This window comes from Gopherus evgoodei, chromosome 2, assembly GCF_007399415.2.
Source record: "Gopherus evgoodei ecotype Sinaloan lineage chromosome 2, rGopEvg1_v1.p, whole genome shotgun sequence".
Lineage (NCBI taxonomy): Eukaryota > Metazoa > Chordata > Testudines > Testudinidae > Gopherus > Gopherus evgoodei.
The window spans coordinates 249628831-249642419 of record NC_044323.1 but is presented as its reverse complement, the minus strand read 5'-3'; the positions used below and the strand labels follow the sequence as shown (position 1 = coordinate 249642419).

The window sequence follows — 13589 nt, the reverse complement described above, 5'->3', positions numbered from 1 at the left end:
AAATGGCTCCTGCTAGCTGCGGACCTATTGTTCCACTCCAGTGCTGCTGGCCCTTGATTGCTCCGTTACTGATTCCCAGACATAGGTATCTCCACTGGGTGTCAGTTCCCTGCTACAGGATGGATGGTCTAATCCACAATGAAGGTTACAATCATAAATGACATTCATAAAACAACTTGGAAAACATAACATGACACAGACATATCCCCAAACTGTCACAATGATTGTTTGTACTGGCAATGAGTCTCAGAAAGCAATCTAGTTATTTCAATAATCACTAGACAAAGAACTCAGTCACTTTCCTTTCTATCTGGAAAGAGAGGACATCCTGTTAAATTTTCAGGCCAACAGTTTGGTTCCTCCTTTGTTCCATCTAAACACTTCTTTGACATCTTTGCACTAGCCGACAGGATTGTTGTTGGTGAAGTTCTGAGGATGGTTGTTTCCATTTAAGTTCTCTTCCATCCAATATGAGGTTTCAAAGAAGGGGAAGTTTGTTACATCCAGATCAGTGGGTTCTGAGGATTCAGGATTTCTTAGTTGGTTAACTTGTTTCCTTTATTTCAGATTCAACCAGTCAGTAACACACAGGCAGAGGAGTGAGTTCATTTGTTAATTGCTATAGTTAATATCCAGTTTAAAGATACTATTAACAGGCTAGGATACCTCTCCCACTGTTTATGTTGCTGTTATTATGTCATATTAATATGTTATCTTTGGTAAGTTATAGAAATGTAGGACTGGAAGCTACCTTGACAGGTTCACCTAGCCTTAATAGTATCTATAAACCTGGATATAACTATAGCAATTAACCGAGACAGGGACTAGATATTATCTATGACCATCTCTGATAGGTCTTTGTCTAACCCAGTGGTGGGCAATCTGCGGCCCGCATTCGGCCCAATCCGGGTAATCTCATTGCAGGCCATGAGACATTAGCTGACGACAATCTGCAGGCATGTCCCCCCACTCCCCCCGCAGCTCCCAGTGGCTGCGGTTCACCATTCCCGGCCAATGGGATCTGCTGCAGTGACCAGCACATCCTCCCCACCACTCCCACAGCTCCCATTGGCCAGGAATGGCAAACTAGAGCCACTGGAACTGTGGAGGCCATGCCTGCGAATAGTCAAATGTCAGGAAAATGTCTCCACGGCCCACAATAAGATTACCCCTAAAAACCTCCATTGATGGGAGATTCCACAACCTCCCTAGATAATTGTTCCAGTGTTTAACTACCTTTACAGTTTAGGCAAGCTTTGCCTAATGTCTAACCTAAATTTACTTTGCTGCATTTAAGCCCATGTCCTGTCCTCGATAGGTAAGGAGAACAATTATCACCCTTCCTCTTTATAACAACTTTTTACATGCTAGATGACTGTAATCAGTCTTCTCTTCTCCAGACTGAACAAGCCTGTTTTTTCCAGTCTTTCCTCAGGGTCATGTTTTCTAGACCTTTAATTGTTTTTGTTGGTCTTCTCTTGACTTTCTCCCATTTGTCCACATCTTTTCCGACATGACACTCCAGTGGAGGCTTATCACTTGCTAGTAGACTGGAAGAATTATTTCTCGTCTCTTGCTTACAACACTTCTGCTAATACATTCCAAAATGATGTTTGCTTTTTTTGCAACACTGTTACATTGTTGATCCATATTTAGTTTGTGATCCACTATAAACTTGAGATCCTTTTCTGCAGTTATCCCTCCTAGGAAGTCATTTCCCATTTTGTGTGTGTGCTATTGATTGTTCCCTTCTAAATGGAGTACTTTGCATTTATCCTTATTGAAGTTCAACCTTTTTAATTCAGAGCATTTGTCCATTTTACCAAGATCATGTTGAATTCTAGTCCTGTTCTACAAAGCACTTGTAATCTCTCCCAGCTTGGTATCATCCACAAACTTTATAAGTGTACTCTCTATTCCAAATCATTTATGAAGATATTGAACAGAACCGGTGGGACCCCACTCAATATACCCTTCCAGCTCAATTGTGAACCATTGATAAATATTCTCTGAGAACAGTTTTCCAGCCAGTAGTGCACCCATTTTGTGGTAGGTTCATCTAGGTTGTGTTTTGTTGCTTTGTTCATGAGAAGGTCATGTGAGACAGTGTCAAAAGCCTTACTGAAGCTGAGATAGGATGATATCTACTACTTCCCCCCATCCACAATACTTGTTATCCTGTCATCTGAGGAAGCTTCATACTGAATAGATGTGCTGGAGAAAGCACCCCAAAGTTCTGTGGTCTTTGAAGGACCACTGCTGTTTCTCACGGCATTAAAAAGAGAAAGAGCCCTTCAGTACAGGACTGGTGAAATCAGCAATATAGGAGTGGGGAGGTGGGCAAGTGGAGCAGAAATTACCCTATAGTGTTCTCTGTAAATAATAGTTTTTGGCCTGCCTCATCAGCTTGTCACTGAAAAGTCAGTGCTTGTTACAGCAGGTAGGCCTGTAATTAGAATACACCATCATCAGCTTACAACATGCACTATTGGGGCAGCCCTAAGAAGGCGGAATAATGGTTGAAGGACAATAGTGTAACTCAAGAAACTCCATTTTCACATAGACATATGGTAACACTTACAAAAGTGCCTATGTGACTTAGGAGCTTGTGTCCCATTTTCAAAAGTGACATAGGCATTTAGATGCCTAAATCCCATTATATTTCAATGAGTCTCAGGTATCTGAATATCTTTGCTCCTTTTTGAAAATAAGAATTGCTTCCTATGTCACTTAGGCACTTCACATAATTTGTTTAAAATTTGTGGGATTCTATTTTTTCATGTCAAATGCTTCAGTCCCAATGCTTTAGTTCTTCTTAAAATACTCCCAAAATCATTTTGTTACAGCCCAATGCTTATTGGTAACCAAGTAAGAAACCAGTATGCATGTGCAGTGGAGGAAAAAAAACAACGGGTTACAAAACACTTCAGGTTTCCAAGAGGTTATTGTGAACAGTGAGTAAAAAACATATATATGAAAACTACTTCGATGGAATCCTTTTTGGTTACATACAGATTATTGCATGATGGGAAAACTCTGTACTTGAGAGAACATGCATCTTTTTATATTGATCTCACAAATGAGTGAAATCTATTACTGTTCAGCATTGTTAACAAGGTAGCAGGGTTGGTGCAGTCTTCATTGCAACCCCAGTCATTACACGTATGAGGAGTGTACGTCACTATTTTCTTGTTTCATGATAGATGAGCTCCCTAGAGTATAAGATGGGTTCTGAAAATATACTTCCCTGAGAACACTGCATTATTACTCCTGCTTTGGATTAGAACAGAGGATACATCTAATTTTAGTACTGGGGAAGGACAGTTTCTGCAGTGTAGGTATCTTAAAAAAACAAAGATGGACCAGAATTACTTTTCTTTACCTCCTATTCCAGCTACCTCATTTTCTTGCTTTCTTGCTTTCCTCTGTTTGTGATTTCACTCAAGATTCTAATGTCTCCTCTATAGTTACCAGCATTTGACTCTGAAAAAGACAAGGTTTAGGAGCCTCCCAGCTATTGGAGGGATATGTCCCTTTTGCTGAATTTTAAATGAGGTGTTTTGTGTATATCTTAATTATTGAGAACTCAGAACCTACAAGATTTTTAATCAGTTATTAAAAATGTCCTCTCCTACCAGAGTGGGGGAACTGTAGAAGTGAAACAGGAGCCATCAATTCCTATATTTGCAGCCCTCTATATATTCCCTTGTGTTGCTGCATGATGGTTCATTGAAAGGGCACAACAATGTAAACTGATATGTATGACAGCAGTGGAGCAATCCCAAGGATTCAGCAGTTGGATCAATTTTGAGACATATCCTCAATGCTTAGCTGAACCTGGAGAGAAACCTCTCCAGAGGAGATTCATGTCACCTTCCCATACACTGCCAGTGAGTTCCCCTACTTGTTATTGTTCGGAAGACTGAGGGAGGATTATGGTAGCCTTCTACTCACACAATGACCTCTTCCTGCTCTTTGAGGGGTTTTCTATCCTTCTTCTCTCTTTTTCTTTTGCCCACTGTGGTGCTTCTTTTACCACATCACCCTACTCACTTTTCTCCCACCCTGTCATGGGGCGTATCAGCCTGCCCTGCTTTCTTCCCTTTGCACTCTTGCTCTTTTACCACTTGCCTAATGGAGAGGAGTGAAGCTTCAGCTTCTGGTGAAGTCAGGCACTGATAACTCCCTCTATATCCCTCCATCCCAGCTTGCAATGCTGCCTGTGCTATGCAGTGAGCAGAGTCAGAATTGGAAAGGGGGCAGCCCTAACAGGGGATCAATGATAAATTGCCTCTGAAGCCCACAGTCAAAAACAATGTGCTCTTGCCATCTGGGATGAGCATCTATATGGAAAGCACATCTCAGTCTCTGCTCCACAGGGTTCAAATCCATATTTGGAATACCAGAGGAAGAAGCTGGTACTCTCTCAGGCAACAGCAAAGTGTTGTCAAGAACGATTTTTCTTTCGCACTTACTTAATTGGTTTGTTTTCATTTCCTGCATAGTTCTCACTCTCTGAAAGTCTTTGCTTCCCCTCACCTGCTCTGTTCTGAGGTGATAAGTGAGCCCAGAAAATAATCTCATTCATGGGTCTCCATAGTGTCACCATCGACTTTCTGCTTAGGAGAGCTGTGCCTATATCCTTTAAAGCCCATCCACTCTGTCTTCAATCTTTTGAAGACTATGCTCCCTCAACCTCACATTTCACACTGCTCCTGCGGCCCCAGCCTAGGTAGTGAAAATCCGAGAATGAAAACAGATGTGGACCTCCTATAGAGGGCATTGCAACAGGTAGGATTTTTATTATTTGAAAACACTACAGGGAGGTCTTGGAATTCAGAGACCTGATCAACCAGAAGGTGCACAGAGAGCAGAAGTGTATAGAGTAAATGAACTTTGGCCCAAAATGTGGAAGCTGGAGTCAAATGGGACCTGACAGTATAATCTTGTCCATTGCATACATCACTGCTATTGGGCTGAGTCACATTTGTACTCTGAGATGGAATGTTGAGGCAGCAGTGGGCAGGGACTATGCTAATACTGACCTGGTAGGACACCTTCCCTTTTTGTAGAGCCAGATGAACACAGCATCATCCTTCTGATTCAATGCAAACTATGGATGTGGTAGACAGGTACAGTTTAAGCCTACTTGAGTTAAGACTTCTGAGCTGCTGATAAACCTGAGGATTTTATTTCAGTCATATATAACAGTCTTATTCCTGCATTGGCAATGACCCATATCTTCATCTTTCATGGATGGTTGGTGGTTAATAAAGTTATCACCATCAATGATTTGATCAACAATAAGGCTTTCAACTTTGCATGTATAACCAAGACTTGGATGAATGACACAGGGGGACCTCTGTTGGTGCATTTTTATACGGCCAGGCATATGGTCTAGCATGAGGCCACGTAGGATTGAGGAGGTGTGGCTGTACTTTTTCATCTGATTCATTTAATATTGATATTGTTGACCACAAAGTGTTGCTGACATATCTGTACACCCTTGCGAGGGTAGATGGAGTTGCTCTAGGGTGGCTGCTTATGTGAGAGGCTGTAAAGAGTAGTTCTTTCTCATGTGTCCTAAGTGTTCTTTCACTCAGGGTGTCACAGGATCTAGTCTTGTCACCCCAACTTTAGAAGGTTGGTAAAGAAACATAATTCAGTAATTAGGAGAAGAGAGAGAAGCCTGAAATTCATTTATGGTGGGGAAGCCCCAAATTCACTGATTAGAAAAGCTTGCTTGGAGGTAGAACTGTGGATTAATGAATAAGGTGAGTGCAGGGGAGAGGTTTGAATTCACAAATTAGGACTGCAGCAAGAAAGCCCTCTAAGCCTCAGTTTCCCATCTGTGAAATGGGGGTGATGGCACTTCCTTACCTCACAGGGATATTGTGAGGATAAATACATTAAAGATTTTGAGCATCTCAGATACTGTGGTGATGGAGGCCATGTTGGTATCTTGGGTATAGAGCAGTGGTTCTCAACCAAGGGTTCGAGGCTCCCTGGGAGGCTGCGAGAAGGTTTCAGGGGGGCCAACAAGCATGGCCAGTATTAGACTCGCTGGGGCCCAGGGCAGAAAGCTGAAGTCCAGGGTTGAAGCCTGTGTCCTCAGCCCCACCACAAGGGGCTGAAGCTGAAGCCTGAGTAATGAAGTTTTGTGGGGGTCCCTGTGGCATGAGGCCCCAGGCAATTGCCCTGTTTGCTACCTCCTAACGCCAACTCTGTTTTTTATATGCAGAAATCCAGTTATTGTGGCATAGGCGGGCCGTGGAATTTTTATAGCATGGGGGTGGCGGGAGAGCTCAGAAGAAAGAAAAAGGTTGAGAACCCTTGGTATAGAGCAAGGTCGGCAACCTTCGGCACACAGTCCATCAGTGTTATCCACTGGCGGGCCACGAGATATTTTGTTTACATTGACCATCCACAGGCACGGCCCCCTGTAGCTCCCAGTGGCCACGGTTTGCCGTTTCCGGCCAATGGGAGCTGCGGGAAGTGACAAAGGCCGTGGGGACATGCTGGCTGCCACTTCCCGCACCTCCCATTGGTCCCAAGACTCCTCTTCACACAGGGCTGAAGCTTCAGCAGGTGTGCCCCAGCTCTTGAACTTCTGAAGATTGTTGTATGCAGCTCTTGAACTTCTGAAGATTGTTGTATGCAGCTTGGAGAGTCATTCAGTTTAGCCACCCTGGCTATAAAGCCTTAAATGGTTTGGGACCTGCCCCTCCCCCAGGAGTAATCACCTCTGATCCTGTACAATACTATCACAATTGGGAGCATCATAAGCATCTGAGCTAGATTCATGTAGGTTTAGAAAGGAGGAGGCTATTGGCAGGTTTTTCACCAGGAATGGGCATTGGCTCTGGTACTTCCTCCTGCTCCTCCTCCCCACTCTTTTGCCTATGAGAGTAAGGACTTGTTAACCTTCTCTGCATGTTTCAAACCCATCTTCTTCATGGCTGTTTGAGAAGGAAGTAAGAACAGGTCATTGTGTGTAAGAGCTATTGTGGATTTATTGTTATAGTGGGCAAATATTTTTATGCACCATGTGGTAGTCAATTATATTTGACATATGTGTGGTGGATTTTATAGTCTGTCTGCTTTAAAAATTAGTGGAAGTGCCTAGAGCCGGGGGTAAGTGCTTAAATTATTACTTTAAATAAATAAATACTGTAAATAGTTGAAGCTAGCACCTGCAGATAATAATGAGAACTGGCTCAAGGGTATAAACTGCTCTTGGTCTTAAAACAGTAGAATCCTTAACAAAGTTGGTGAAATAAAAGCCCCAAAGAGTTTCTTCTTTACAAACTAACTAACATGATTTATGTTTGGTGACTTAAAAGCTTCATCAGATATGACATGGAGGCTAACTACAAAGTAATATTTTACTTAACTGTAATTTCTATGTAATAGGAACTGTACTTGTCATTGCAGGTATGGTTACAAAAATATGGCTACCTTCCACCAACTGACCCCAGCATGTCGGTGTTGCGCTCTGCAGAGACCATGCAATCAGCTATAGCTGCCATGCAGCAGTTCTATGGCATTAATATGACAGGAAAAGTGGACAGAAACACAATTGAGTAAGTAACTGGCACTGAAGTGCTCTCAACTTTTATATATCAACAAAATAAAGTAGGACTGTAGGAACTTGAAAGCACATGAACTGCAATGACTGGGATATCCAAAGAGTGCAGCAATTTCAAATAGGGAATGAAACTGTCCTTTCTCTTTTTCTGCTCTATTTCATACTGGCTAGCTGGCAAATTTCCACTGTCAGCCCTGCCTTGCCCTCTGCTTTTGAAGTGTGATTAAAAATAAAGGATTGGAGGGTTAACTGTGGGAATGGCTAATAGATAACACAGAAGGAGACACATAAGCCAGCTGATAGTGGATAAGAAAAATGCCAGAAAAAGTATTCTGGTGGGCATAAACATTTCCTCCCTTTGGTGGAAAATCTTCAGGGAAGATTCCTTTGTCTTCCTCAATGCAAAAATCTTTCAGACTGTCAACTGGTCCATTCATTTAATGGTTTTCAGTGACATAAACACACGTGATCATTTTAATATAAAATAGATTTTTAGTTTTGCAAGCTCTCTGAAATGTCAGCGGTGTTGAGCGTATAATGTATGATTTCACTGCCATTTTGAGTTTTTTATCGGAGTACACACCCTAAGTCTGTGCAGCATCATGATTGAAATTCATGCACAAAGGCATAAAGCAATGTCAGATAAAAATAATAATAATAAAAGTATAGTAGTGCACGCTTAAGAAAACAAACCTGGAAACTTGTAACAAATATTTACAAATGTTTGCTTACCTTATCTCTGTTGAAACTTAATAGGGATTTTATTTCTTTTTTTAGATAAGTTATTTTGCTTGACTATCAAGAGGGGAAAAATATAGCACCATGGCAATATATCCACTGGTTATTACATGCAAATGAATCCATATTCCTATTCTAAAATTAGCAAACAGCTTTCTGAAAAGAATTCTTCTCCCTTGTGCCCAGCCCTCCCCCACACCCCTAACCCCCTATGTGGCATTTGTTGTTATTCTGTCATGGTAAAATAGCGGACAGGAATGATATTTTAATCACTTAGCAGTTTAGGAAAGAGTCTACCTACACTGCTGATGCCAAAGAAGGATTGGAAAAATCATTGTATCCCACTAGCACATGCATTATTGCACTGAAAAGCAATAAAGTGAAGCAGTTTTTAGGGCAGCACTAAGAGGAGGTGAGTGGGTCAGACATCCTTGGACTTACGAATTTAAAAGACCTTGTAACAGATAATGCAGCAGGAAGAGAAACAGAAAGTGTGTGCTGCCCTGTGAAATAGCCAGGTTCAGAAGCATGTTTCAGATTCAGCCTCCAGAGTGGTGATTACAGATCAAGTTCCTTGCAGAGCTAAAATGATTGAGCTATGCAGGGAGAGTGCAGCTGCGCCACCTACTATAGGGTTTTTAAAAGCTGCATTAGTGGTGGTTTTGAGGCCATATATTTTGCTAGAAGGAAAATAATCTATTGTGAGTTGGCAGCAAGGGAAGGATAGGAAGTGGCAAACCAGGGGAAAGATAGTGGCCATTCTCTGCTATTAGCTGTGGAGCAGCAGACACTGTATAAAGAGCTTCAGTCTGAAGGAAAAATATTTGTACATGCACAAAAATTCAAACTAAGCTAAATTAAAGTGGGCACGTTAGCTAGAAAATTGGCAAGCCTGTTTTATTTCCGTGCCACATGGGATACAAGTAAATTTGTCTTACACAGTAATTGCAATCTTTTGTTTTGTGTTCTCCTGTATACATGATCATCTGTCTTCCTCAGTGTAGGTAGTAAAGCACGATGTGCTTATTCACACACAGATGTACAGTGTACAGATTCTGGAATATTGTCTTTTTCTCCTAGGCACATGTAAGCCACTTGGGGTGAGTTCTTTATTTACTTACACACTTACATTTGACTTCAACTGGGTTGCATGAGAGTAATTTGAAGGCAGAATCTGGCCCATCAGACATTTTTATTGAGAGAGGAGCATACACAGTGGGCCAAAGCTGGCCCTCATTTACATCCATTTGACCACTGAAATCAATAGAAGCTCTACCTATGTAACTAAGGACAGAACCCAAGTGGCTTACATGTGCCTAGGAGAAAAAGACAATATTCCAGAGTCTGTACACTCCTTTTAAATTATTCAGATATTGTAATGTTTTGGAACAGTCTGATCCTGAGAAAAGAAACACTTTTTTTTTCAGCTAAAATATCTGTCAATTTTACATTTCTTCCTTTGCGGATAATAAAGCTGGTAATAAAAGTTTGGGAACCAACAGACGACATTCACTGTACAAAATAAATACTTCAATGAGGACCTAGTAGAAATAGAGTTCTCATCTTGTTGCACAGGGCTTTACGCGCCTATTTCCCATTCATTGAGAAGAGATTACAGCATACCACTTAGTTATCAGAGGACAAACAATTAAAATAACTTAATGCAGTTGCTTGATAGGAACCAACTTTGGGAATATTAGCAGAGAAACGTATGCAGCAACAGCATCATCAAAAATCTCTTGGGGGGACTTTGTTTTTGTATGAAACAGAATATCCCTTAAGGAATATTTTCGCATACAAAAATATTACAGGTGTTCACCTGTCCCTTTTTACATACTATTTCCATAATGGCCTTTTTGGTGTATTTTGGAATTTGTTTATCAGGGAGCTTGAGAAACCTGATAACTGTTTTATAGATGGGGCTGGGGAGTAACAGGTGGAAAAGAAAGAAATCATTGAATGCCAACTGGAAGGAGATTGTATAAACAAAACCATTATCGTATTGATAAATCCAGTAAGAACATTCTTTGGTATTTGCATTAGTATTTTACATGATGACATCCATATATTAATAACCACAGTCAACATTTCATACAAATGATGTTTTCAAAAGTTAACGCATTTGATCAGTTTTCTACATTTTCACTTCCCTGAAATAAATCAACGAAAGTCTAACTAACTGTAGAACGCTATGGCAAAAAAGAGTAGCTATGCTATTCTGCAATCATCTGATGTACATTTCTGCCAAAACTGTATTAATTAAAACACAGGTGCTCTAGAATAAGTGCTCTCGTGTAAAGAATTGCCTGCACTGATGATAGTATCATAGTTCACAAGTTTCTAGATAGAATGTGATGTTTGACAAAATTCATGAAAGAAATGTTCTGTAAATTTTTTATTATTTTTTTAGTCAAATAATGAGCATGCTTCTAGTAATACCCTTTTCAGGAACTCTCTACAAGCCTGTTTCTGCAGAAACAATTATGATATGGTGGAGTTCTACTTCTCCATGGCTTCTGCTGCTTATATATTAATTATCAGTCTAATACTCAGAAATGATAATGAGTAGAAATTTTGAGCTATAAATCAAAACCAGTGGTTTGTTTTAGTAGCTCCCATAGCAGTTGATATGAAAAAAATGTACGAGGATTAGCCACGCACATTTTCTGAGCTGAAGCCTTGAACTTGGTTCCCTAGACTAGCTGTGGATACGAACTACTACACAGGCAGCATGCTTAGTGACTGGCATGAAATGGAACATCTTATGTCAATCTTCAGAGACTCCCTCTGCCTAACACAAGGAGGGAAGGGAACTACATCCATCTTTGCTGACTAAGGGCCTGATCCAGAGACTGCTGAATTTAATGGAAAGATTTCCATTTACTAATGGAATTTAAATCAGACTCTTGTGTAAAATGGTGTAATGCCATGGCTGGGTGGGAAGGAAATAAAGGATAAGAGAAGGCAACCCTGAAGAAAAAAACAAAACAAAATACCCTTCAGTGAGATCCTTAAATTTTCATTTTTTTCCCCCTGTTACTGAATCTAATGTTGATCTTTGCAACTCTCTCTCCCAGTTTTACCCCTTCTTGTTTTGGTAGCCAAGGTTGTTCCTTCTTTAAAAATGGTCCAAATCATTCCTCTGTTTCTTTCTGAAAAATATGATACTCACTTTTTTTCATCTTAAATAACCTTAACAACTGAGAGCACCTGTTAATAAGGCTGGCCAGAAAACAAGTATTCCATTAGTGAAAATGTCTGAAGTTTTGAAATTTATTTTTATTCCACATCAGAACAACAATGCAACCTGTCAAAATTGTCCATGAAAAAATGAGAGAGAAAGAGGAACTCTTTCTCTCTTGGCAAATGATAGCCAATAGTCCGTTGGTTACACATTTACCTGCAAAGTAGGAGACCTGTTTTAAGTCCTGCTGTACCTGATTTGAAACAGGGACTTGAGTCAGTGTGTCCCACAACGCAGTGTCCTAGCCACTAGGTTATAGACTCAGACTTTTTCAATTTCTCCTGTTTGAACTGTTCCATTTTGTATAAATTAAATATTTATGTGACCAGCACAAGAGGGACTGATTTTATAGCTTGGTGGTCAGGGAACTCTCTTTGGATATGTATGATCTAGGTTCAAAACTGTATCTGTGAAAAGTTTTGGTTTTGACAAGTTGGCATTTTCCAACTCAAAGTTTACTCAAAAAGTTGTTGTCTACCCCTACTTGTGAAGTATAGTCTATCTAGTGCTCTGTTTAGCTTGAATAATAATCACAGACATATTCAGTACAAGGTTCTCTAGATTTACAAAGTTAGAGTGGAATTATATGAAATCTGGGGCTGCTCTGCGTATATATTGGGTCGTATTTGGCTCTCATTTACTCTGGATCCACCCTGGTGTAACTTCATTGACTTCAGTGGAGTTCCTCACTGTTTACATTGATGGACTGAGAGCATAATTTGGTGTGCAGTATCCTGTGGCCAAAGAAAAGACTTCAGTCGCAAGTGCTGTCTGTCTGGTACCTTTCTTAAATGCTGAATTCACTTAAAATAATCCTCTAAAAAAGCTGTTACACAGGTGAGTTATACAGGTTAAAATATGTGTAAATAATGAACTAAGGGAAAATATTCCTAGAAAGCCTCTGTTTTCGTAAACAACAATTGCTTGAGAAAATATTTTTGTTGCTTGAGAAAATATTTTATTGTTGAAAGTCCATTTCTGTTTTTATCAACGTACACTGTTTCCAAACTGACCAGAAATGCAGAGGTCAGTGTGCTTTGTAGTTGTCAGTTCGCCTACTGATACATAGGGGAACTAGGGGAAAGAATATGCCCACAATACACAAATGTAATGACCATCAGTGGTGTTATCCATGTGAAGCTTCCCTGCAATCAATGGGAGGATAGAGTTGTTAATATTCATTACATCATTTTAAGAATAAAAAAGACCAAGAGAAACTTGTATACCATGAAGTGTTTATAATCTGCATTTACTCTTGTGATAAAAAGGATGTGTATTGCCGATTTGCATTTGGACTCTTGACAGTGGACATTGAAGAAATCACTTAAAACTTTGAGGTACCAAAAATAGCTGAGCTGAGGGTATGTTGTCAGTTTGCTAGGAGTCTAACCCTTAATGTGCACTAAAATAAGAAGATTGCAGCTCCTCTCAGGTTTAATACAGAGAGGTATGATTTGATACAAGGCTAGAGAGCCAACACGTGATGTGCAAAGGCCTCAGTTTGAATTAGAGTGGATTTATAGTCTGTGTGAGCCACACTTCTCCCTTTAACATAAGGTTAGTAGTCGTGAACATGGTATGATATGTAGGTCATAATTTAGCCATTCAATTTAAAAGCATACAAGCATAATGTATTTGACAGATTTATGACATTTTAAACCTTATGTGGAAGTAATTACTTCTTTTAAAAAAAAGATGTAATAAATCATGGTGTTTGGGGATTTGGTAAATTATTTAGATTGTAAAAACCTGAAGTGAAATGATAGAATGCTGAAATTTGAATTCCCATTGGCTACTAGTTGGTCCCATCTTTTATACGAAATCCCTCTCTTGAGTATAAAGCCTTTTACAATGCTCACAAAATTCTCTACAAGAATATTGAAACTTCGACATAACTTCAGAGCTCATTCCAATAATAGTGTTTATCAGGCCTATGTCTTTCAGGTGAGCCAACCCTGTTATTAAATACTGATATCCATCAGTTAAGATGACTAATTTAAAATTGGGTATCTTTTCAAC

The 13589-nt window shown here is 40.0% G+C and overlaps 1 protein-coding gene across 1 annotated transcript in view; it reads left to right on the top strand.

The window, feature by feature from the left end:
- Positions 1–13589, top strand: part of MMP16 (matrix metallopeptidase 16) — a 244629-nt gene that overhangs the window by 105645 nt on the left and 125395 nt on the right. Inside the window, 1 exon segment of the mRNA XM_030553407.1 lies at positions 7435–7583. Coding sequence (XP_030409267.1) covers positions 7435–7583 — 149 coding nt within the window.